The sequence below is a fragment of the Ctenopharyngodon idella genome, chromosome 9, assembly GCF_019924925.1.
Source record: "Ctenopharyngodon idella isolate HZGC_01 chromosome 9, HZGC01, whole genome shotgun sequence".
In the NCBI taxonomy this organism is placed as follows: Eukaryota; Metazoa; Chordata; class Actinopteri; order Cypriniformes; family Xenocyprididae; genus Ctenopharyngodon; species Ctenopharyngodon idella.
In genome coordinates, this window is record NC_067228.1 from 11,027,401 (window position 1) to 11,044,278 (window position 16,878).

At 37.3% G+C, this 16,878-nt stretch overlaps 1 protein-coding gene across 6 annotated transcripts; it reads left to right on the forward strand.

Moving 5' to 3' along the window:
* Window positions 1-138: 138 nt before the first annotated feature.
* On the forward strand, window positions 139-16,686 carry rev1 (REV1 DNA directed polymerase). 6 transcript variants are annotated; one of them, XM_051906152.1, is made up of 23 exons: window positions 141-410; window positions 723-807; window positions 2,161-2,227; window positions 3,381-3,513; window positions 4,042-4,210; window positions 4,301-4,567; window positions 5,766-6,460; window positions 6,567-6,671; window positions 6,780-6,896; window positions 7,027-7,153; window positions 7,476-7,604; window positions 7,710-7,864; window positions 8,426-8,545; window positions 8,982-9,202; window positions 9,315-9,487; window positions 10,908-11,149; window positions 11,414-11,607; window positions 12,330-12,560; window positions 12,669-12,768; window positions 13,069-13,262; window positions 13,433-13,583; window positions 13,674-13,776; window positions 15,047-16,686. In XM_051906152.1, the coding sequence occupies exons 3-23, from the start codon at window positions 2,171-2,173 to the stop codon at window positions 15,156-15,158; spliced, it is 3,795 nt and encodes a 1,264-aa protein (XP_051762112.1). In that variant the 5' UTR covers window positions 141-410; window positions 723-807; window positions 2,161-2,170; the 3' UTR covers window positions 15,159-16,686. The 6 variants fall into 6 exon arrangements, 5 of the variants coding, with proteins under 5 accessions (XP_051762112.1, XP_051762111.1, XP_051762114.1 ...); XM_051906153.1 differs by having other exon boundaries at window positions 167-231; XR_007931687.1 differs by lacking the exon at window positions 723-807 and having other exon boundaries at window positions 139-410; window positions 13,377-13,583.
* Window positions 16,687-16,878: the final 192 nt, after the last annotated feature.

Below are 16,878 nucleotides of genomic sequence, written 5' to 3' on the forward strand. Positions count from 1 at the left end.
CATTTCGGAGCGACGTCAGCAGAACGTGATTAAAATTCAAAAGCTAAACTCTGCGTCAAGTGTAGGGTGACAAACGTACCGCTTGAGGGTGCTGTGAGATACAGACAGGGCTAACGCTGTCACTGTGCGACCCCGTCTGAGAGGAGGAGGAGGAGGGGGAGGGTCTTAAGCGAAAACAAGCAGAAAATCTGGCAGAGCAAGCAGCTAGCAATGGAGAGATACGAGTGAATGGTAAAAGGGGTGAATCGTGCAGTCACGGGAGCATGTTGATATGGACAGAGCCCAGCATGCGCGAAGTCTCTGTTAGTAATCTTTCAAAATTGACGCAAAGGGGGTGGACGCAACCCAAGAGCGGAAACAAAGGCGCTTTGGTTTGAACAAAATACATCTGTAAAGAAGGGGGATAATTGGTGAGCAACAATTTCAGTTTTTAGAGGTTTCGTTTTAAAAAGAAAGCACACATCACACGCGGAGTGACGCTACAGTTGTGTTGTTCAGTAACGTTTCTGAACTAATCGATCTGACGTGTGTTGCTCTGTTGCACTTCTGCAACATTGTTCAAAACGCTTGTGGGAATCCTGTTTATTATGCACGAAATGTCACTTGCCTTTTTAGTCACCTACGTGTCTGATCACTGTCTTTATCAACTGCCCCATCAACTTAGATTCTGTATCGTATTTCTGTTTCAAATTTACTGCAAAGTCTTTTTTTTTCTCTTCCAGCCCGAGACAGTTCAGTGCTCATTCACATGGCCAGGCATGTCCCATGTGATGGCTGATGTGTTAAACTAAAGCTAAAATAAACCCGGTATGGAGTAGGCCTAGGACTATCACGTCTGATTTTTAGTAAAAAGGCAGTATTTATCTGTGATGCATATAACATAAATATTGTTGCTTGTTGACAGTTCACTTAACGTGAATCATTTCATTTGTCAACTCTTTCAAAGTTACAACTGTTAGCATTCCCATTCATCATACTGATTATGTTTTTCATTCTGTTATTCTTATCACTACCACATTTAAAGGGTTAGTTCACCCAAAAATGAAAATTTTGTCATTAATTACTCACCCTCATGTCGTTCCAAACCCATAAGACTTTCGTTCATCATCGGAACACAAATGATCGTTTTGATGAAATCTGAGAGCTTTCTGTCCCTCCATAGACAATTACATAACTACCAGTTTGAGGCTTCAAAAAGTTCATAAAGAGACTGTAAAACTAATCCACATGAATTGAGCAGTTTAGTCCACATTTTCTGAAGAGATTCGATCGCTTTATGTGATGAAGCGTCAAAGTGTCAGTTGCGTAGCTGTCTATGGAGGGACAGAAAGCTCTCAGATTTCATCAAAAAGACCTTCATTTGTGTTTCAAAGATGAATGAAGGTCTTACGGGTTTGGACCAACATGAGGGTGAGTAATTAATGACAGAATTTTTACCCTTTAATGAAAAAGATTGTATCACTGAGGCAGAAATGATCAAGGAGACTGAACTGTTGGTCTTATTTATTCATTTGTCAAGAATAAAAGTAAATGACTGGAACAGATGTACACCGGTGTGCAGTACTTGGAGAAAAATGCTGATCACATGTTTTCAGTTCACCTCTGACCTCACTGATTTTCAAAGTTCGGATATATGCATCTACAAAATATAAGAATTTACTTGAATTAAATACAATGGATTCAAACTTGAATGCAATGTAAGTCTCTTTGGATAAAGGTGTCTGTGGAATGCATACAGTTATTTTAATTTTATGTTGGATAAAAAGTGGTGACTAGACTTCACTTTGTTTATATTGTCGCCAAATGTAAAGTATATTAATGCCCAGCTTCTAATTTGCTAAATGTGACTATAAAGCATGAAGATATAAGGTTATAAACAAAAACATCATGATTTTTTGTAAAGCTGCTTTACAGTGTGTATTGTAAAAAGCGCTATTAAAAAAAAATATTGTTTTATTCATTGCTCAAGATTTAGCTTTTCAGATGCCTTTCAATATTAAATAAGTCACTCATCTGCCTGCTAATTAAAGAGAGAGCGCTTTTTTATGCAAGTGTGATAAAGAGAACAGATGTGCATACTTGTGTTCTCATTTTTATGTTAATTTTCCATCGCTCACACTTTTAGTTTTTGACTCATTCTGTTGAATTGTTGTGTTTCAGGTCCCTCAGTATGAGTCGAGATGGTTGGAGAAAGAAAGCCAGTGAAGATGATGGGTGGGGAGGACGGGTAAGAGTCTTGTTCTTTATAAAAATGTTTATTATTGATATCAAAAAGGCAAGCAGCTGTTTTTTTACTCTGACGTACTGTGTTGTTTTTCCTGGCTGCCCCTGTAAACACTGTAAAGTATTATTTTTACTGTTATTTTAACTTGTTCTTTGATTTCCATATAACCATCCACTACCTGTCTACCAGCTGAACGTTCCCCCTGAGCGCTGGTGTGTGTATATGTGTGTGTGTGTTTCTGCTGGAGTCGAGACAGGATTTCATTTGTATTACACCAGTGAGTAATCTCAATTTTCCTCACTGGTGACCAGCACCTCTGCTCTGCCACCACAGTCCGAGCCCGGCGAGAGATTTGCTAGGCTTCAGCGGCGTGATGTTCCTCGGGCATTAGCAGAACCGCACTAGGATAAACAACTCAAGAGCTTCTGTCTTCACTGCTAACATTACAATCACAACATGTCCCAACAATATGGAAACTGTAGTGTTTTGCCATCAAATTTTGAGATCCAAAAGGGTGTAATTTGTTGATTTTTGGTTAGTGATTTAGAAATTTGCAGTTGTAATAGCAGATCCGGGATCCCATGTTTGCTTGTGAAAGTGAATTTTACCAGTGCATGTACAGTATGACAATAATTTTTTTGCAGAATTTTTAAGTTTAATTAAACACAGAACAGTCGTTCCTTCATGCCTTGCGTGTTTTCATATCTCAGGTTATATTAATTAGGTACAGGGGAATTTCCTGTCAGTGCAGGTGGAGCGAGTGAGTATTGTGGAGTATTTTTGTGTGTGTGTGTGTCTGTTTATTGGTTCAGGCTCAACTCCTGAATCCCAGCGTTCCATCCGTTGCCATGGAGACAGAGAGTCGCCGTGCCAGCAGGGCAGACTTGCACCTCCAGTCTCATTGAATGTCTGAGGCGTAATCAAACGCTTGTCAGCCAGACGCTGCACGTTTTTCTTTGTGTGTGTGTCTATATCGCAGTATGTTCATTTTTCCAGGGGTTACATTTTTTTTTTTTTTTTTACTGTTTAAATGTGTGTGGTCATTGAGTGCTCTCTGTTTGCCTTATTACTTGATCTTGTAAATGGGATTTTTTTTTTTTTTTTTTTTTTTTAAATCAAATTAAGGTTACAGTTGTGTTTGTTGAATTCTTATTAGGGTGGTTACATGGCTGCAAAAATCTCTAAGCTTGAGGAGCAGTTTCAGAAGGATGCCCCGAGAGAGAAGCAGAAAGATGGAACATCCTCCTGTATCTTCAGCGGTGTGGCCATCTACGTCAATGGATATACAGGTCAGACTTCTTCCACAAGTGCTGTGATAACAAATGTCAAAATGAAAACAAACTTTATTATTATTGCTATATCTTTTAATTTTATTATTATTATTAATTATTTTTATCAAATACTTTTTTTAATCATTATTAATTATAGTATACTAATAATTAATAACAGTATTTTATTAATACTCTCCATTTATTTAGAGCTGCTTTACAGCAGAATTGAATTCTGTTTGCATCATTAATCATTATTTTCCTGTTTATCACCTAAAGCTGCTTTGAAACAATCTGTATTTATAAAGCAGTGGTTCTCAACTGGTTTGGCTATGGAACCCACATTTTCCCATGGTTATTAAGAAAAAAAACACTATATAAATAAAGGTGACTTGTCACTTGATTTATTATTTTATTTTTATTTTTTATATAGAAGAATATGATAAATTATTTGGGAAGATGAAGTGGAATGGGTTCTGGGAAACGTTGCAGGCTGGACTCAAACCTGTGTTTCCTAATTGAGCACCAATTTTGTACCAATGTTTGCAGTTCCCAGTGCAGATGAGCTGCGCAGACTGATGATGCTGCATGGCGGGCAGTTTCATGTCTATTACACTCGCTCCAAAACCACACATATCATTGCCACTAACCTGCCCAACAGCAAAATACAACAGCTCAGAGGAGAGAAAGTAGTGCGACCAGAGTGGATCACAGACAGGTGTGTGACTTTTTTTTTTTTTTTTGTGCACTTTGCAAGATATAGAAACACAATATTATACAAATACTAATATTTTTGTGTTTTGTGCAGTATAAAGGCAGGCCGCCAACTTTCATACATCCAGTATCAGCTCTATACCAAGCAGAAATGCTTGAGCTTTGCTGGTGTTTGTGCACAAGGAGGGCAGGATCCGTTATTTAGCCATGAACCACCCAAACCCAGTCCAAGCCACCCCCAGTCAGACAGTATCAAGCCCAGTCACACTCAAACCCTTTCTAAAGAAGTTCTCAAATCCACTCAAGCTAACCACACCGCTAACTTCACTGATCGAACCAATCACCAGTTGGACATCAGACTGTGAGTATGCTTTATACCAAGGATGCCCTGGCACACGTCAAATGCTGTACATAGTTAAAAGAAAAAAAAAAAGATTCTGTTGCTTTAAGATCCAAGATATAGTGTGCAACACAACAAATTCATTTTTTGATCATTCATATTGTTAGTGTTTGGATATTGGATATCTAATTTTTACATTTACCTTTGTCATGTAACACTCATTTAAAGTCTTGAGGTGTATAAATACTGAAATGTAATAACAATGTTAAATGTAATCTTTAGGTAATCTAAAAAATGAGTATCAGGTTTTTTACTGTGCATTATGTTAATGTTTTGAACCCTAAATTCACTTATCGTTTAAAGTGTGAGTTCACAAAAAAATGAAAATTCTGTCATCATTTACTCACCCTCATGTCGTGAGTAAATGATGACAGTCTACGCAACTACCACTTCAAAAATTTCATAAAGGGATCGTAAAACTAATCCATATGAATCAAGCGGTTTAGTCCGAATTTTCTGAAGAGATGCAATCACTTTATATGATGGACAGATTGAATTTAGGCTTTTATTCACATATAAAAATTCATCAACGCAAACATCAGATATGGTAAACGGAAGCTCAAGCATGTTCGCAGCTTGTGTGTTATGCAGCATGTTTCAGCTTCCGCAAGAAACAATGAGGTTTGTTCTCGCATGTCAAGCAATTACGGTTGAGCTCTGTTCATGTTTTCTGATCAATGTTTATATATGAATAAAATCCTAAATTCAATCTGTTCTTCATACAAAGCGATCAGGTCTCTTCAGAAAGTTTTGACTGAACTGCTTGATTCATATAAATTAGTTTTACAATCTCTTTATGAACTTTTTGATGTGTCAAAGTAATATTTGTGTAGACTGTCAATGGAGGGACAGAAATCTATGAGATTTTATTAAAAATATCTTCATTTGTGTTCCGACGAAAGTCTTACGGGTTTGGAATGACATGAGAGTGAGTAAATGATGACGGAATTTTAATTTTTGAGTGAACTAACCCTTTAAAACAATTGATTTTATATATTTTAGTGTTTTTATTTTTATTTTTACAAAATAGTATAGTATAGAATTTTAATTTCAGCCGTCATGGGCAATGTTTTACACCCCTCATAAAAAGAAACACATTTGGTTAATTATTTAATATTTAACAATTATTCTTCGTGTCCTCTCTCCTTTTGTCTGGCAGAAATGGTTCATATAGCATCATCTCTGAGAAGGATGTTGAGAGGCCTAGAGTTAATGGGATTCATGATGGAGATGATGATGACAATGCCTGTGCCCTTTTGCCAAGAGGCTCACAAGACACTTTGTTAACTAATGGCTATGTACACCCTGTGAATGGTGCCTTAAAGCCTCAGGACTCAGTTTCTTTTGCAGAACATCGCCCTCATGTTGTTGACACAGGGTCCCATCAGTCCCACCTCCCACAGGCTGGATGCAGGGACAGGGAGGAGCCCAGCTGCTCTTCTGCTGGATCAAAAGCAAATTCCCATCAGCCGTTCTTAATATCCACAGCCAGCCCTGCAAAGAAGCCTGATCCTCACAATATGCAAAAGGACCTCCATCCAGAACCAACATCTAATCCAGGAACTTCAGCTGCCACTCAGACAAGAGTTCGACTAAATGGGAGTTATCACATGACGCCTAACTCCTCCATCCTTGCAAACTCTAGTAACCAGCCAGGAAGGTCAACTGCGCAGGGAGCAGAGGCTGGAATAATATCCGAGTTCTTTTCACACTCAAGGCTGCATCATATTTCTACGTGGCGGAATGAGTTCTCTGAGTATGTGAACGCCCTGCAGAGCAGGCGGCGAGCAGCAGGAGGGGCTGTTTTTTCTGGAAAAGAGAAACTAAAGAAGATCAAAGCTAACTGCAGTTCAGGTAGCTTGTTTTTTGTGGTTTATGTTTGTGTTTTTTTTTTTTATGTTGTTGAGCATGTCTTTGTAAAGCAGATTTTTGCAAAAATCTGTATTTCTCTTTGGCCCAGGTTCCTTAATGGCTGCTCCTCAGGTGCGTCAGTCCTGTATTCTTCATGTGGATATGGACTGCTTCTTTGTATCCGTCGGGATCAGACATCGACCAGATCTCATAAGTAAGTTTCAGTTAGTTAGAGGGAAGTGCTCGAGTTTCTTATTGAAGCTAGTTGACTTTGATAGCACCTGATAAACTGAGCTTTACTAATTGTCAAACTGTACTCCAGGGAAACCGGTTGCGGTGACAAGTAACCGTGGTCCAGGCCGTGTTCCACAGCGACCTGGTGCAAATCCTCAGCTTGAGTTTCAATACTACGAGAGGAAACAGAAACAGTACAGAAAAGGTGAACCCAGCTTTTAGAAGAAAGATGTTGGTTAAATTTAGCTTGAAATCAGAATGAGTTTATTGTAGATTTTTTTTTTTTTTTTTTTTTGAAGTTTGCATTTAGGTGACCATTGTTCTTTCTGCTTTAGAGAAGACAGATGATGATCTTGAGATGACCCCATCTCCACAGTTTGATGAAGGTCCCAGTAATGGAGTGGATCTGGACCTGGCCGCCCTCTCTATGGCCGAGATTGCCTCTTGCAGTTATGAGGCCAGGTATTCATTATAAACCTGCCAGGCTACTTTCTTTTGCAACACGAGTCCTCGATAATTTTGGTCCATTTTTTCGAAACCAAAAAAAAAGAAAAGGTTTTAAAAAATTTGCTATCCATTTTGAAAATTTAGGAGTAAATTAGCACATAGATTAGGGATAAATTTATCATTTAAATCATCTTGAGGCCCCTTGGTTGAGAACCACTGATATAGATGGCTTTGAAGCGAATAGACTTGGAATAAAAGCCACAAAACTTGTGCCAACTTCATAATACAGTATGACCTCTATCAGCACCTGTTACTTTGATGTTTTCCTCTCTTACAGGCAGGCTGGTGTGCGAAACGGCATGTTCTTTGGTCGGGCTAAGCAGCTCTGCCCTGATCTGCAGTCTGTCCCGTATGACTTCCAGGCGTATAAAGAGGTGGCTCTGACTATGTATGAGACCCTGGCCAGGTAACAGATAATATTTGTTAAAGCTTTCTTTGGATTGCTATGTTATTCCCAAGCCCAACAGACGAATGCAACAATTCTCTCTCTTCATGATTGCTTGTTTTATAGTTACACTCATAACATTGAGGCACTAAGTTGTGACGAGGCCCTGGTGGACGCCACGGCTCTTCTGGTTGATCTGGGAGTTACTCCTGATGATCTGGCACGAGCCATCCGTGAAGATATAAGGGAGAAGACTGGTTGCTCTGCCTCAGTTGGAATGGGTAACAGACTTTATGAATGAAAACATTTATTTACTCACACTTATGTTGTTCCAAACCTGTATGACTTTCTTCCATGGAGCACAAAAGGAGAAATTTTGAAGAATATGCTGGTTGCTCTTTTTCCATGCAATTACAATGAATGGGAAATTTGATGTAAAAGTATAATAAAACTCCTGAGCTATATTCCACAACTTCTAAAGCCATACAATAGCATTATGCTTTCTAATGCACTCTTGAGAACATGCCAAAGAGAGGTACAGCAGATGTCAAGATTAAGTGAATAACAACTTCGGTTTGTTAGCCACAACAATACATTTTTAAGACATTTTTTTGGAGCTTGAGAGCTCCAGACCTCATTTACTTGCTTCATACTGAAAAGAGTGGCCAAGGATATTCTTTAAAATTCACCTTCCACAGAAGTAATATAGGTTTGGAACAACATGAGGGTCAGTAAATGATGACAGAATTTTCATTTTTGGGTGAACTATCCCATTAATAAGTTTAATAACAATGCGTTTTATCTCTGAAACCTTTTGTAACTTCCGTTATACTTGTCATCAGGTTCCAACATCCTTCTTGCTCGGATGGCGACCCGTAAGGCCAAACCAAATGGACAGTACTTCCTCCGGTCAGAGGAAGTAGATGATTTTATCAGGGATCAACCTGTCTCCAGTTTGCCTGGTGAGAACAGAGCAAGGGTCTGTTTATTTTTAATGTTTTTAAAAAAAGAAGTATTTTATGCTCAATGCTGCATTTAATTGATGAAAAATATTGTAATATTATGACATATTATTAAAATTTGAAATAACTGTTTTTTTTAAATTATTTTTATTATTATTTAATTTTGTTCCTGTGATGGCAAAGCTGAATTTTCAGCATCATTACTCCAGTCTTCAGTGTCACATGATCCTTCAGAAATCATTCTAATATGCTGATTTGCTGCTCAAAAAAATTTTTTTTTTATTATTATCAGTGTTGAAAACAGTTGTGCTGCTATATATTTTTATGTTGAAACTGTGATACATTTTCTTCTGGATTCCCAAACATTTGAATGGCATTGTATTTAAATCTGAATACAGTGTTTTACAGTAGAATTTATTTCTGTGTTTGTGTGCAGGTGTGGGTCGCTCAATGAACTCCAAGCTGACCTCCTTGGGAGTGAGTACCTGCGGTGACCTGCAGCAGTTGTCCATGTCTCGACTGCAAAGGGAGTTTGGGCCACGGACGGGACAGACGCTTTTTCGTTTTTGCAGGGGATTGGATGACAGGCCTGTTCGCAGTGAGAAGGAGAGAAAGTCTGTGTCTGCAGAGATGAACTACAACATTCGGTTCACACAGGTTTTGAAGTATACAAGTTACAGCAATCGTTGTGTATCGTCCTAAACCTGTCATTGTCCTCAATCTGTTGATCTCCCTCATTAGTTTCCCATCACCTCTAATGTTCTGCTAGGTTGAAGAGGCGGAGTCTTTCCTCACTAACCTATCTATGGAGGTGCAGAAGAGGTTGGAGGGGGCAGGGCTTAGAGGTCGCCGGGTTACACTGAAGGTCATGATGCGGAAAGCAGGGGCTCCGATAGAGCCAGCCAAATATGGTGGTCATGGGATATGTGACAACTTTGCCAGGTGACTTGCACCAGGATAAATTTGCCACTTCTAGTTTTCTCAAATAAGAGTGATAATCTGACATTTAAAGTTGTCATGAAACAGCAACAAATCTTTTCTTCTGTATTGTGACGTACATTTGAGTGACATGAAAAAAAGTAAAAAAAAAAATGTAGGGCAGGTATTTGGTTTAATTTATCGGTTGTTGATTGGATAGAGGTGGATCTGAATGTGAACTTGCAGTTGATTATAAGAAAGGGGTGGGTTTAAAGGCACAATATGTAAGATTTCTTTGATTAAAATATCCAAAAATAGTAGAACAATGTTATATATTTTGTTGATTTGTGTACTTGCATTATTCCGTATGTTTCCAGCAATGTTTAAATCCAGAGGAATCACCCATTTTAACCAGTGTAACGTCCCTCCTCATTGCGTCATTAGTTCAACACAGTTATGTCTTAATGTTCAAATCTCTTGTTTTCTTGGTTTATTTTGAGTAACTTGTTTGTACCATGCTTCATGCAGAGACAACACTATTTTGTCAATTGAAGTGTTTAACATAGCATAATCAGAAAGAGATTTATTTAGTAAGAGTATTACAGCATTTTCTCCACCATACAATATTTTAAAATTAATTGGCCGACTGCTGCATATAAGCATAATAAAAACGGCAACGTAAAATGTCCTGGGCTCTCTGCCCCGCCCTGCTTCATACCACAGTAACTTTAACAAAACTTTAATACATGACCTCATCTATGAACATTATTTCTGCCTGAGATTGCTTTCCATTGGCTGTGGAGGTGGAGACTACAACTCCTTTGAATCCACGGTCATTCACGGCATAGTCAAGTTACGCTTTTGTTATTGTTTTGAAAAAGCGACCTCTAGTGGCGAAACTTATATACTGTGCCTTTAAGCAGACTAAATGATTAGAGATAAAGAATTATGAGATCAGAAAAAATATATGCATGGATGCGTTTAGAAAATAGGGAGATTTTCCATTTCATTCTGACTTTAAAATTCTGTCTGATACTGATATGCTGATGATAATTATTTTCATGCTGTGGGATATATTAAAATTCTCTTCAATTTTGTCTGAATAATAATAATAAAAAACATTAAAAACTAAAATTTGTCATTTCAAATGCTGGAAGTGAATTTAGGCATTACAACATTATTAGTGTAAAGTATAAAATTGTTCATAATTATTTTCTTGAGCAAAAGTTAAAATATTATTAAATTATTAGTGTTTTTTCAATAAGTGTTAAAAGATGGAAAAGGTCATTTAAATGTAAAAATAGGGGAGATTAGCATGCACTATTAAATATCCAATATCAGTCGATACTGATTTAATTCATTTGAGAAAACTCTAATATTGACTTGATAACTGAACTCTGTTTTGATATACATTTCAGAGTTTTTTATTACTTTCACATTGCAGGTCTGTTTTACTAGCTCAGCCCACAGACAATGGACAGCTGATTGCGGCAGAGGCCATTAAGCTATTCCATGCCATGAAGTTGCATGTGAAGGACATGAGGGGAGTAGGGCTGCAGGTGCAGCAGTTGGAGGGACCACATGCAGACCCATCAGGACAAGGGCCCTCTCGTGGTCGCTCGATCAAAGACCTGCTGCTGGCCAAACAGCCTGCACACAGCCCCAGGAAAGAGCCTCTTGCACAAGGTCAGAGCAGTGTGATTAGAACAGGGTTCTTCAAATCCAGCCACTGTCCTGCAAAGTTAAGATTTAACCCTGATCATCTCACATAACTGTAGCTGTATCTTGTTTTGCTCACTCAGGTGTGTTTGATTAGGTTTTGAGCTAAACTCTGCAGGAAAGTGACCCTGCAGGGCAGTATATTTAAAAAACCCTGATTTAGGATATGATGTATAGGATTTATGTTGGTGTCTGACTCTTAACACACATTCCTTGTTGCTTGTATTTTAGATGGTTTAACCAGTCCTTCCTCATCCAGAGCTTTCTCCTCCAATCAGGAGAGAGTTACTCCTCCATCATCACCACCCTCCACCATCTCAGATCCAATGCCTGGAACGAGTAAAGGAGATTTTCACCATCCACGCACCCCCAACCATGTTAGGGCAAGCCTAAACATCAGCATTGAGGTGCCATCTCCCTCTCAGGTTAGATTCTTGAATGCCCCTCAGTATCTAAAAAAAACTTTCTATGTTTTATTTCAAGATAAAAACTGATTAACACACAAATTTCCTGTAGGTCCGAATATTAACAAATCTCTTCTGTCATTTTATAAACGATAAGGATGAAGTCAAACTTTGTGTAACTTCTTTATAGATTAATTTTACTTATTAAAATATATATTTAGTTTATATAATATAAAATATAATATATAACATAATATAAAAATGTAATATATATTTAGCATTATATAGGTGCATTAAAAGTGACCGTAAAGACATTTACAATGTTTTAAACCATTTCTATTTGAAATGAATGCTGTTCTTTTGAACTTTGTTCATCAGAGAATCATGAAAATGTATCACGGTTTCCACAAAAATATTAAGCAGCACAGCTATTTTTCAGCATTGATGATAATAAGAAATGTTCCTTGAGCAGCAAATCAGCATATTAGAAGGATTTCTGAAGGATCATGTGACACGGAAGACGTCACATAGTAATGATACTGAAAATTCCATCCTTTCCATCAATAAATTACATTTATTAATATTTACTAATACATTAAAATATATTACAAAAGAAAACAGTTATTTTAAATTGTAAAAATATTTCTCAGTATTACTGAAATAAATGCAGCCTTTAAAAAAAAGCCAACCCAAACTCTTGAACAGTGACATTTTGTAAGCCCCAGTTTCCCCTCTCATTTCAGGTGGACCCATCTGTTTTAGAAGCTTTACCTGTAGACATAAGGAAACAGGTGGAGCAGTCCTGGAGAGACAGAGAGGAGCAGCCAAGCACCTCATCACATCTCTCAAGCCCACCTCGAACCTCCTCTTCACCTCCAGCTTCATCGCTTGGCACCCTTGTACTGCAGCTCCCAAACCAGCCAGGTCAACCATGCACAACGGGCATTATACTAGAGCTCCCTGACTTCTCCCAGGTACATGCTGTTAACATGCCGACTACAAGGGGGAAACTTGGTAAAATGGTGTTTCATTGACCATCAGAAAATAGTATTTTAGAGATCCTAAAACTGAACTTTTAACAGGTTGACCCAGATGTGTTTGCAGCACTTCCCAGAGAGCTTCAGGAAGAGCTGTGCTCTGCTTATAGAAACAAGGGAAACGCTCAAGCTCAAGGCACCACTTGTGAGTAAAAATAAAATTGGGATGCGCAACAATCTAAACAATATCCCAGATGTCATTTCTCTATTTCATCTTTTATACTGTACATTAGAATGTGATGCCTAAATTTAGTTCTAGTGTTCTGTAATTGACTTTATATTAACAATGTAGTGTAGATGTATAATATTTGCCAGTTATTGGCTATAACATAACATGACAATAATTATCAGCTTATTATAGTTTTAATATGCGTCTCTCCCCTAAAATTAAGTAATCAACCGCTACCACACCATACAGTGTCTCTAATCTCTCTCATTTCTGTAGTGGAACAAAAAAACACATTTCCTCAACTAAAGCAGCCTGCAGTGGGGAAATTAAAGCGGCGCTACAAAAAGAAAAATGCTAGTCCTGCCAAAAAGGGTCCAAGTCCAATAAAAAAACTATTTCCTGGAAACAGCCCTGCCAAATCCAGCCCCTCCAAAATTCTTCCTCTGCCACTCAAACAACAAGGCCTCAAAGTAAGCCTGTAATCCAGTTACAATATTCTTCTTTTTATCTATAATATTTTTTTGCTTATACTGTGGTTTATTGATGCTTCAATAACCACTTGATATTAAATGCATCTGTTCAAGGTCTTGGCAATTCTAGGGGGGGGGAAGGATTTATCTGAGATATTTTTCATTTGTAGACTGAAAATGTACAGTGCCCGTCCTCTCCGAGCACAGATGTCCCAGAGACATTGTCCAAATTAATTCCCCGCCCAGTCCCGACCCTAGCTGGAGCTTATGAATTCAGTGACATCAGAACTCTGCTTCATGAATGGGTCACTACTATCTCAGGTATGGCAGAACAGCAAAACTTTTTTAAATGCTAGTATATATTTGCATTGTGTGCACCTGGTTTAATTGTGTGGTGCTGCATCTTCACAGAACCAATGGAAGAGGACATTCTACAGGTGGTGAAGTACTGCACAGAACTCGTGGATGATAAAGACCTGGAGAAACTCTACCTTGTCATCAAATACATGAAGAGGTATTGTTCTGAATTCTCCTTCACTGATTCCTGCAATAAATACATCATAAATCTCACAAGCGGTAATATACTTTACCATTCAAAAGTTTGGGGTCAGAAAGATTTTTTCTTTTAAAGAAATGAATATTTTTATTAAACAAGAATGCATTAAATTGATCAAAAGTGACAGTAAAGAATCCTGGAAAAAAAAAAAAAAACTTCCACAAATATATTAGGCAGCACAACTTTTATTCAACACTGATAAGAAATATTTCTTGGCCCCTAAATCAGCGTATTAGAATAAACTGAATCATCTTTGCATAAGCTGCCGAAGGATACCGATGTCAGAGAAAAATTGATTCAGTTTATTTTTAACAAACGTCCTAGTCACGTCAGTGCTGACTTGCGTGTTTGTACCTTACATTTTACCAGCGACTGTTTTCAGTACAAGTCGCAATACGATACTGGCTTTGCCCAAAAGCTTTTGCTCAAAGATCAGGAATTAACTGTTCTGGAACCAGCAAGGACCCCGTAAACTGTAAGTAACACATTTCGTTTTTATGACAGTTAAATTCTTAATGAATAATCCTAGTATTTTTACTTCTAAAAACACTCTCTTTATAATGGCTGAAGCTGTCAATCACGCATCGTGAGTTTATCTCACTACATAAAAATTATTTTACCGTATTTACGTTGTGTTTGCAGTGTTATGGTGAAAGCATTTCGTGAGAGTGCAAAATTGCGTTGCAATGACAAGATCTCTGCATTCGCGCGATCAACAGACTGTCTGTCATCTGCTCACTTCCATGTGATGGGAATAGATATAAATATAATGCAGTAATCAACACTTTTCATGATTCATTAATTTCGACAGCTGTAATAGTAAAAATTTAGTACAAGTATTTGAGAGGATTCCACATGTAATACTTATTTCAATTGCAAAGATGTCAGCCAATCACAGCATTGGATGTTTTCACTGAAGTCTAACAGCAGACATGCCCCTTCAAACAGCCCGTTCAAATCAGAGGGCTAAAATCAGGGTAGAAAATAGCCAATTTTTTTCTAAATTATGACAATTTTGTAATGTAAAAATCATATTAACATTATAGTTGCACCTCAGGAAACATTATAAAATAACAAAAAAGATCCAGTTATGACCCTTTTAAATATATGCTGCCTTAACGAGCATAAGACACTTCTTTCAAAATTAAAAAATCTTACCAAACCAAAACTTTTGAACAGTAGTGTAGATCGATTGCGTCTTTCTGATGATTTTGACTGTTTGTTTCAGACTTATGCAGCAGTCCTCAGAGTCCGTATGGAGCATGGCCTTTGACTTCATCCTTGACAATGTGCAGGTAGTGGTACAGCAAACCTATGGTAGCACTCTGAAGATCACATAGGAGAACCGTCCTAACCTCAGTCACTGTGACATCAGCCCAGTCCTGCCACCTCATCATGATGTGTGAGAGAGACAACAAAACCGCTTGAGTGTGCCAGTCGTAGCATTGCTGTCCTTTTGTGAAATCTCCCAATCGAGCTTCTCTGAGAACACAGAGGACATCTGAGGATTACAAGATCAAGCCAATGATGATGAGGAACAGATGAGCATACCAGCTTCATTAAACTGAACGCTGAATATTTCTTTCATCATGATGTCAATTCTCTAGACTGATGTCTAGTGGAACTTTGGTAACACTTTTCAGTCAGGTTGTATTTGTTAACATTAGTTAATGCGTTAGGTATAATGAACTAACGAGGAATGGTTTTTGACAACATTTATTAATCTTGGGTAATGTTAATTCATAAATGTACAATGTTGCTATTATTACTACTTAGTTCATAAATACATTAACTAATAATAACATACATTTGTAACATTTAAATATATATAAATGTAGAAATTAACATTTTACAGCACTTATTAATCTTGATTAAAGCATCGTTAATTTTTAGTTCATGATAACTATAGTGATGACTGATATTAATGTGTACAACCTGAGTGTAAAATGTTACCAGAACTTTTTTGAATGTTTTAAATGCACTGACTGTCCTAAACTAAGCAAAGCAAGCCTCTTTGCTTTCTATTTGGATTTGTTTTTCTTGTCTTTATTGTCAGCATTTCGTCCTCTTGTACCCCAGAACCTGTGTTTATTTTGAAAATCTGGCCTCAGAAATATATAACAGACTTTGTAGCAAAGCAGAATGGAGTGGCATGTCATTTGCCTTTTATGAGTCAGACTGAGATGTTTAAAGTGGAAATAGGGAAACTGTATCTTCTATCAAAGTCTTTTGGCAGTTTAGCATGTGGATACTAACATTTTATGTAAAGCTAACATTTATGTTTTCCTAGATTTAAAAAAAAAATGCATATATATATATATATTATTCCCGCTCATTGATTGTTTCTTGTATGTTTGTTCGTATGTGTGAAAGAGATAAAAGAGAGATGAATATTTATGAAGAAAAAGATTAAAACATTGGCCAGGTTAATTTTACTAAATTGAGTTTCAACTGTCCCGTCATGCTTCTCAGTCTTGTTTTCTAAATATATGGATATGGTGCTGCAGGAAAGGAAGGGTTTTTTCAATCAGATGGATGTGAACCACATAATAGGTCAAAGATGGATACTTCAGTCTGCATTCCTAATGAAGCATTGTCTTCTCAATCCCTTTTCACTGTAGGTTTGGCTTTATGTATGAACAGAATGTACTTGACTCTTCAAATGTTTTACGTTTATACTTTCTTGGTTTAAAGAAGCTGCTCATGAGACGTACATCTGTTATTATCTCACATTACAGAGAGGAAGGCCTGAAAAATCCATATTTGGTCAAAAATCTGTCATGACAGAATGACCTGTGCCTGAAGACCAGAAGCTGTGACATAATTTGTATGTTTTCTAAATTTGCAAATAAATTTGGATAATTGATACTGTCTTGTCTTTTTATTATTATTATTATTATGTATGTATTTATAATTTGTGGATCAAGCTAATATTGATCCACAAATAATGTCACTAACAAACAACAAACATCTCAAACTAAACTAATAAGATTCTAAAAGAAAGAATGAAGACAAAAGACATTTATCTCGGAAATCTGTATTTATGACTTTAATAGCACT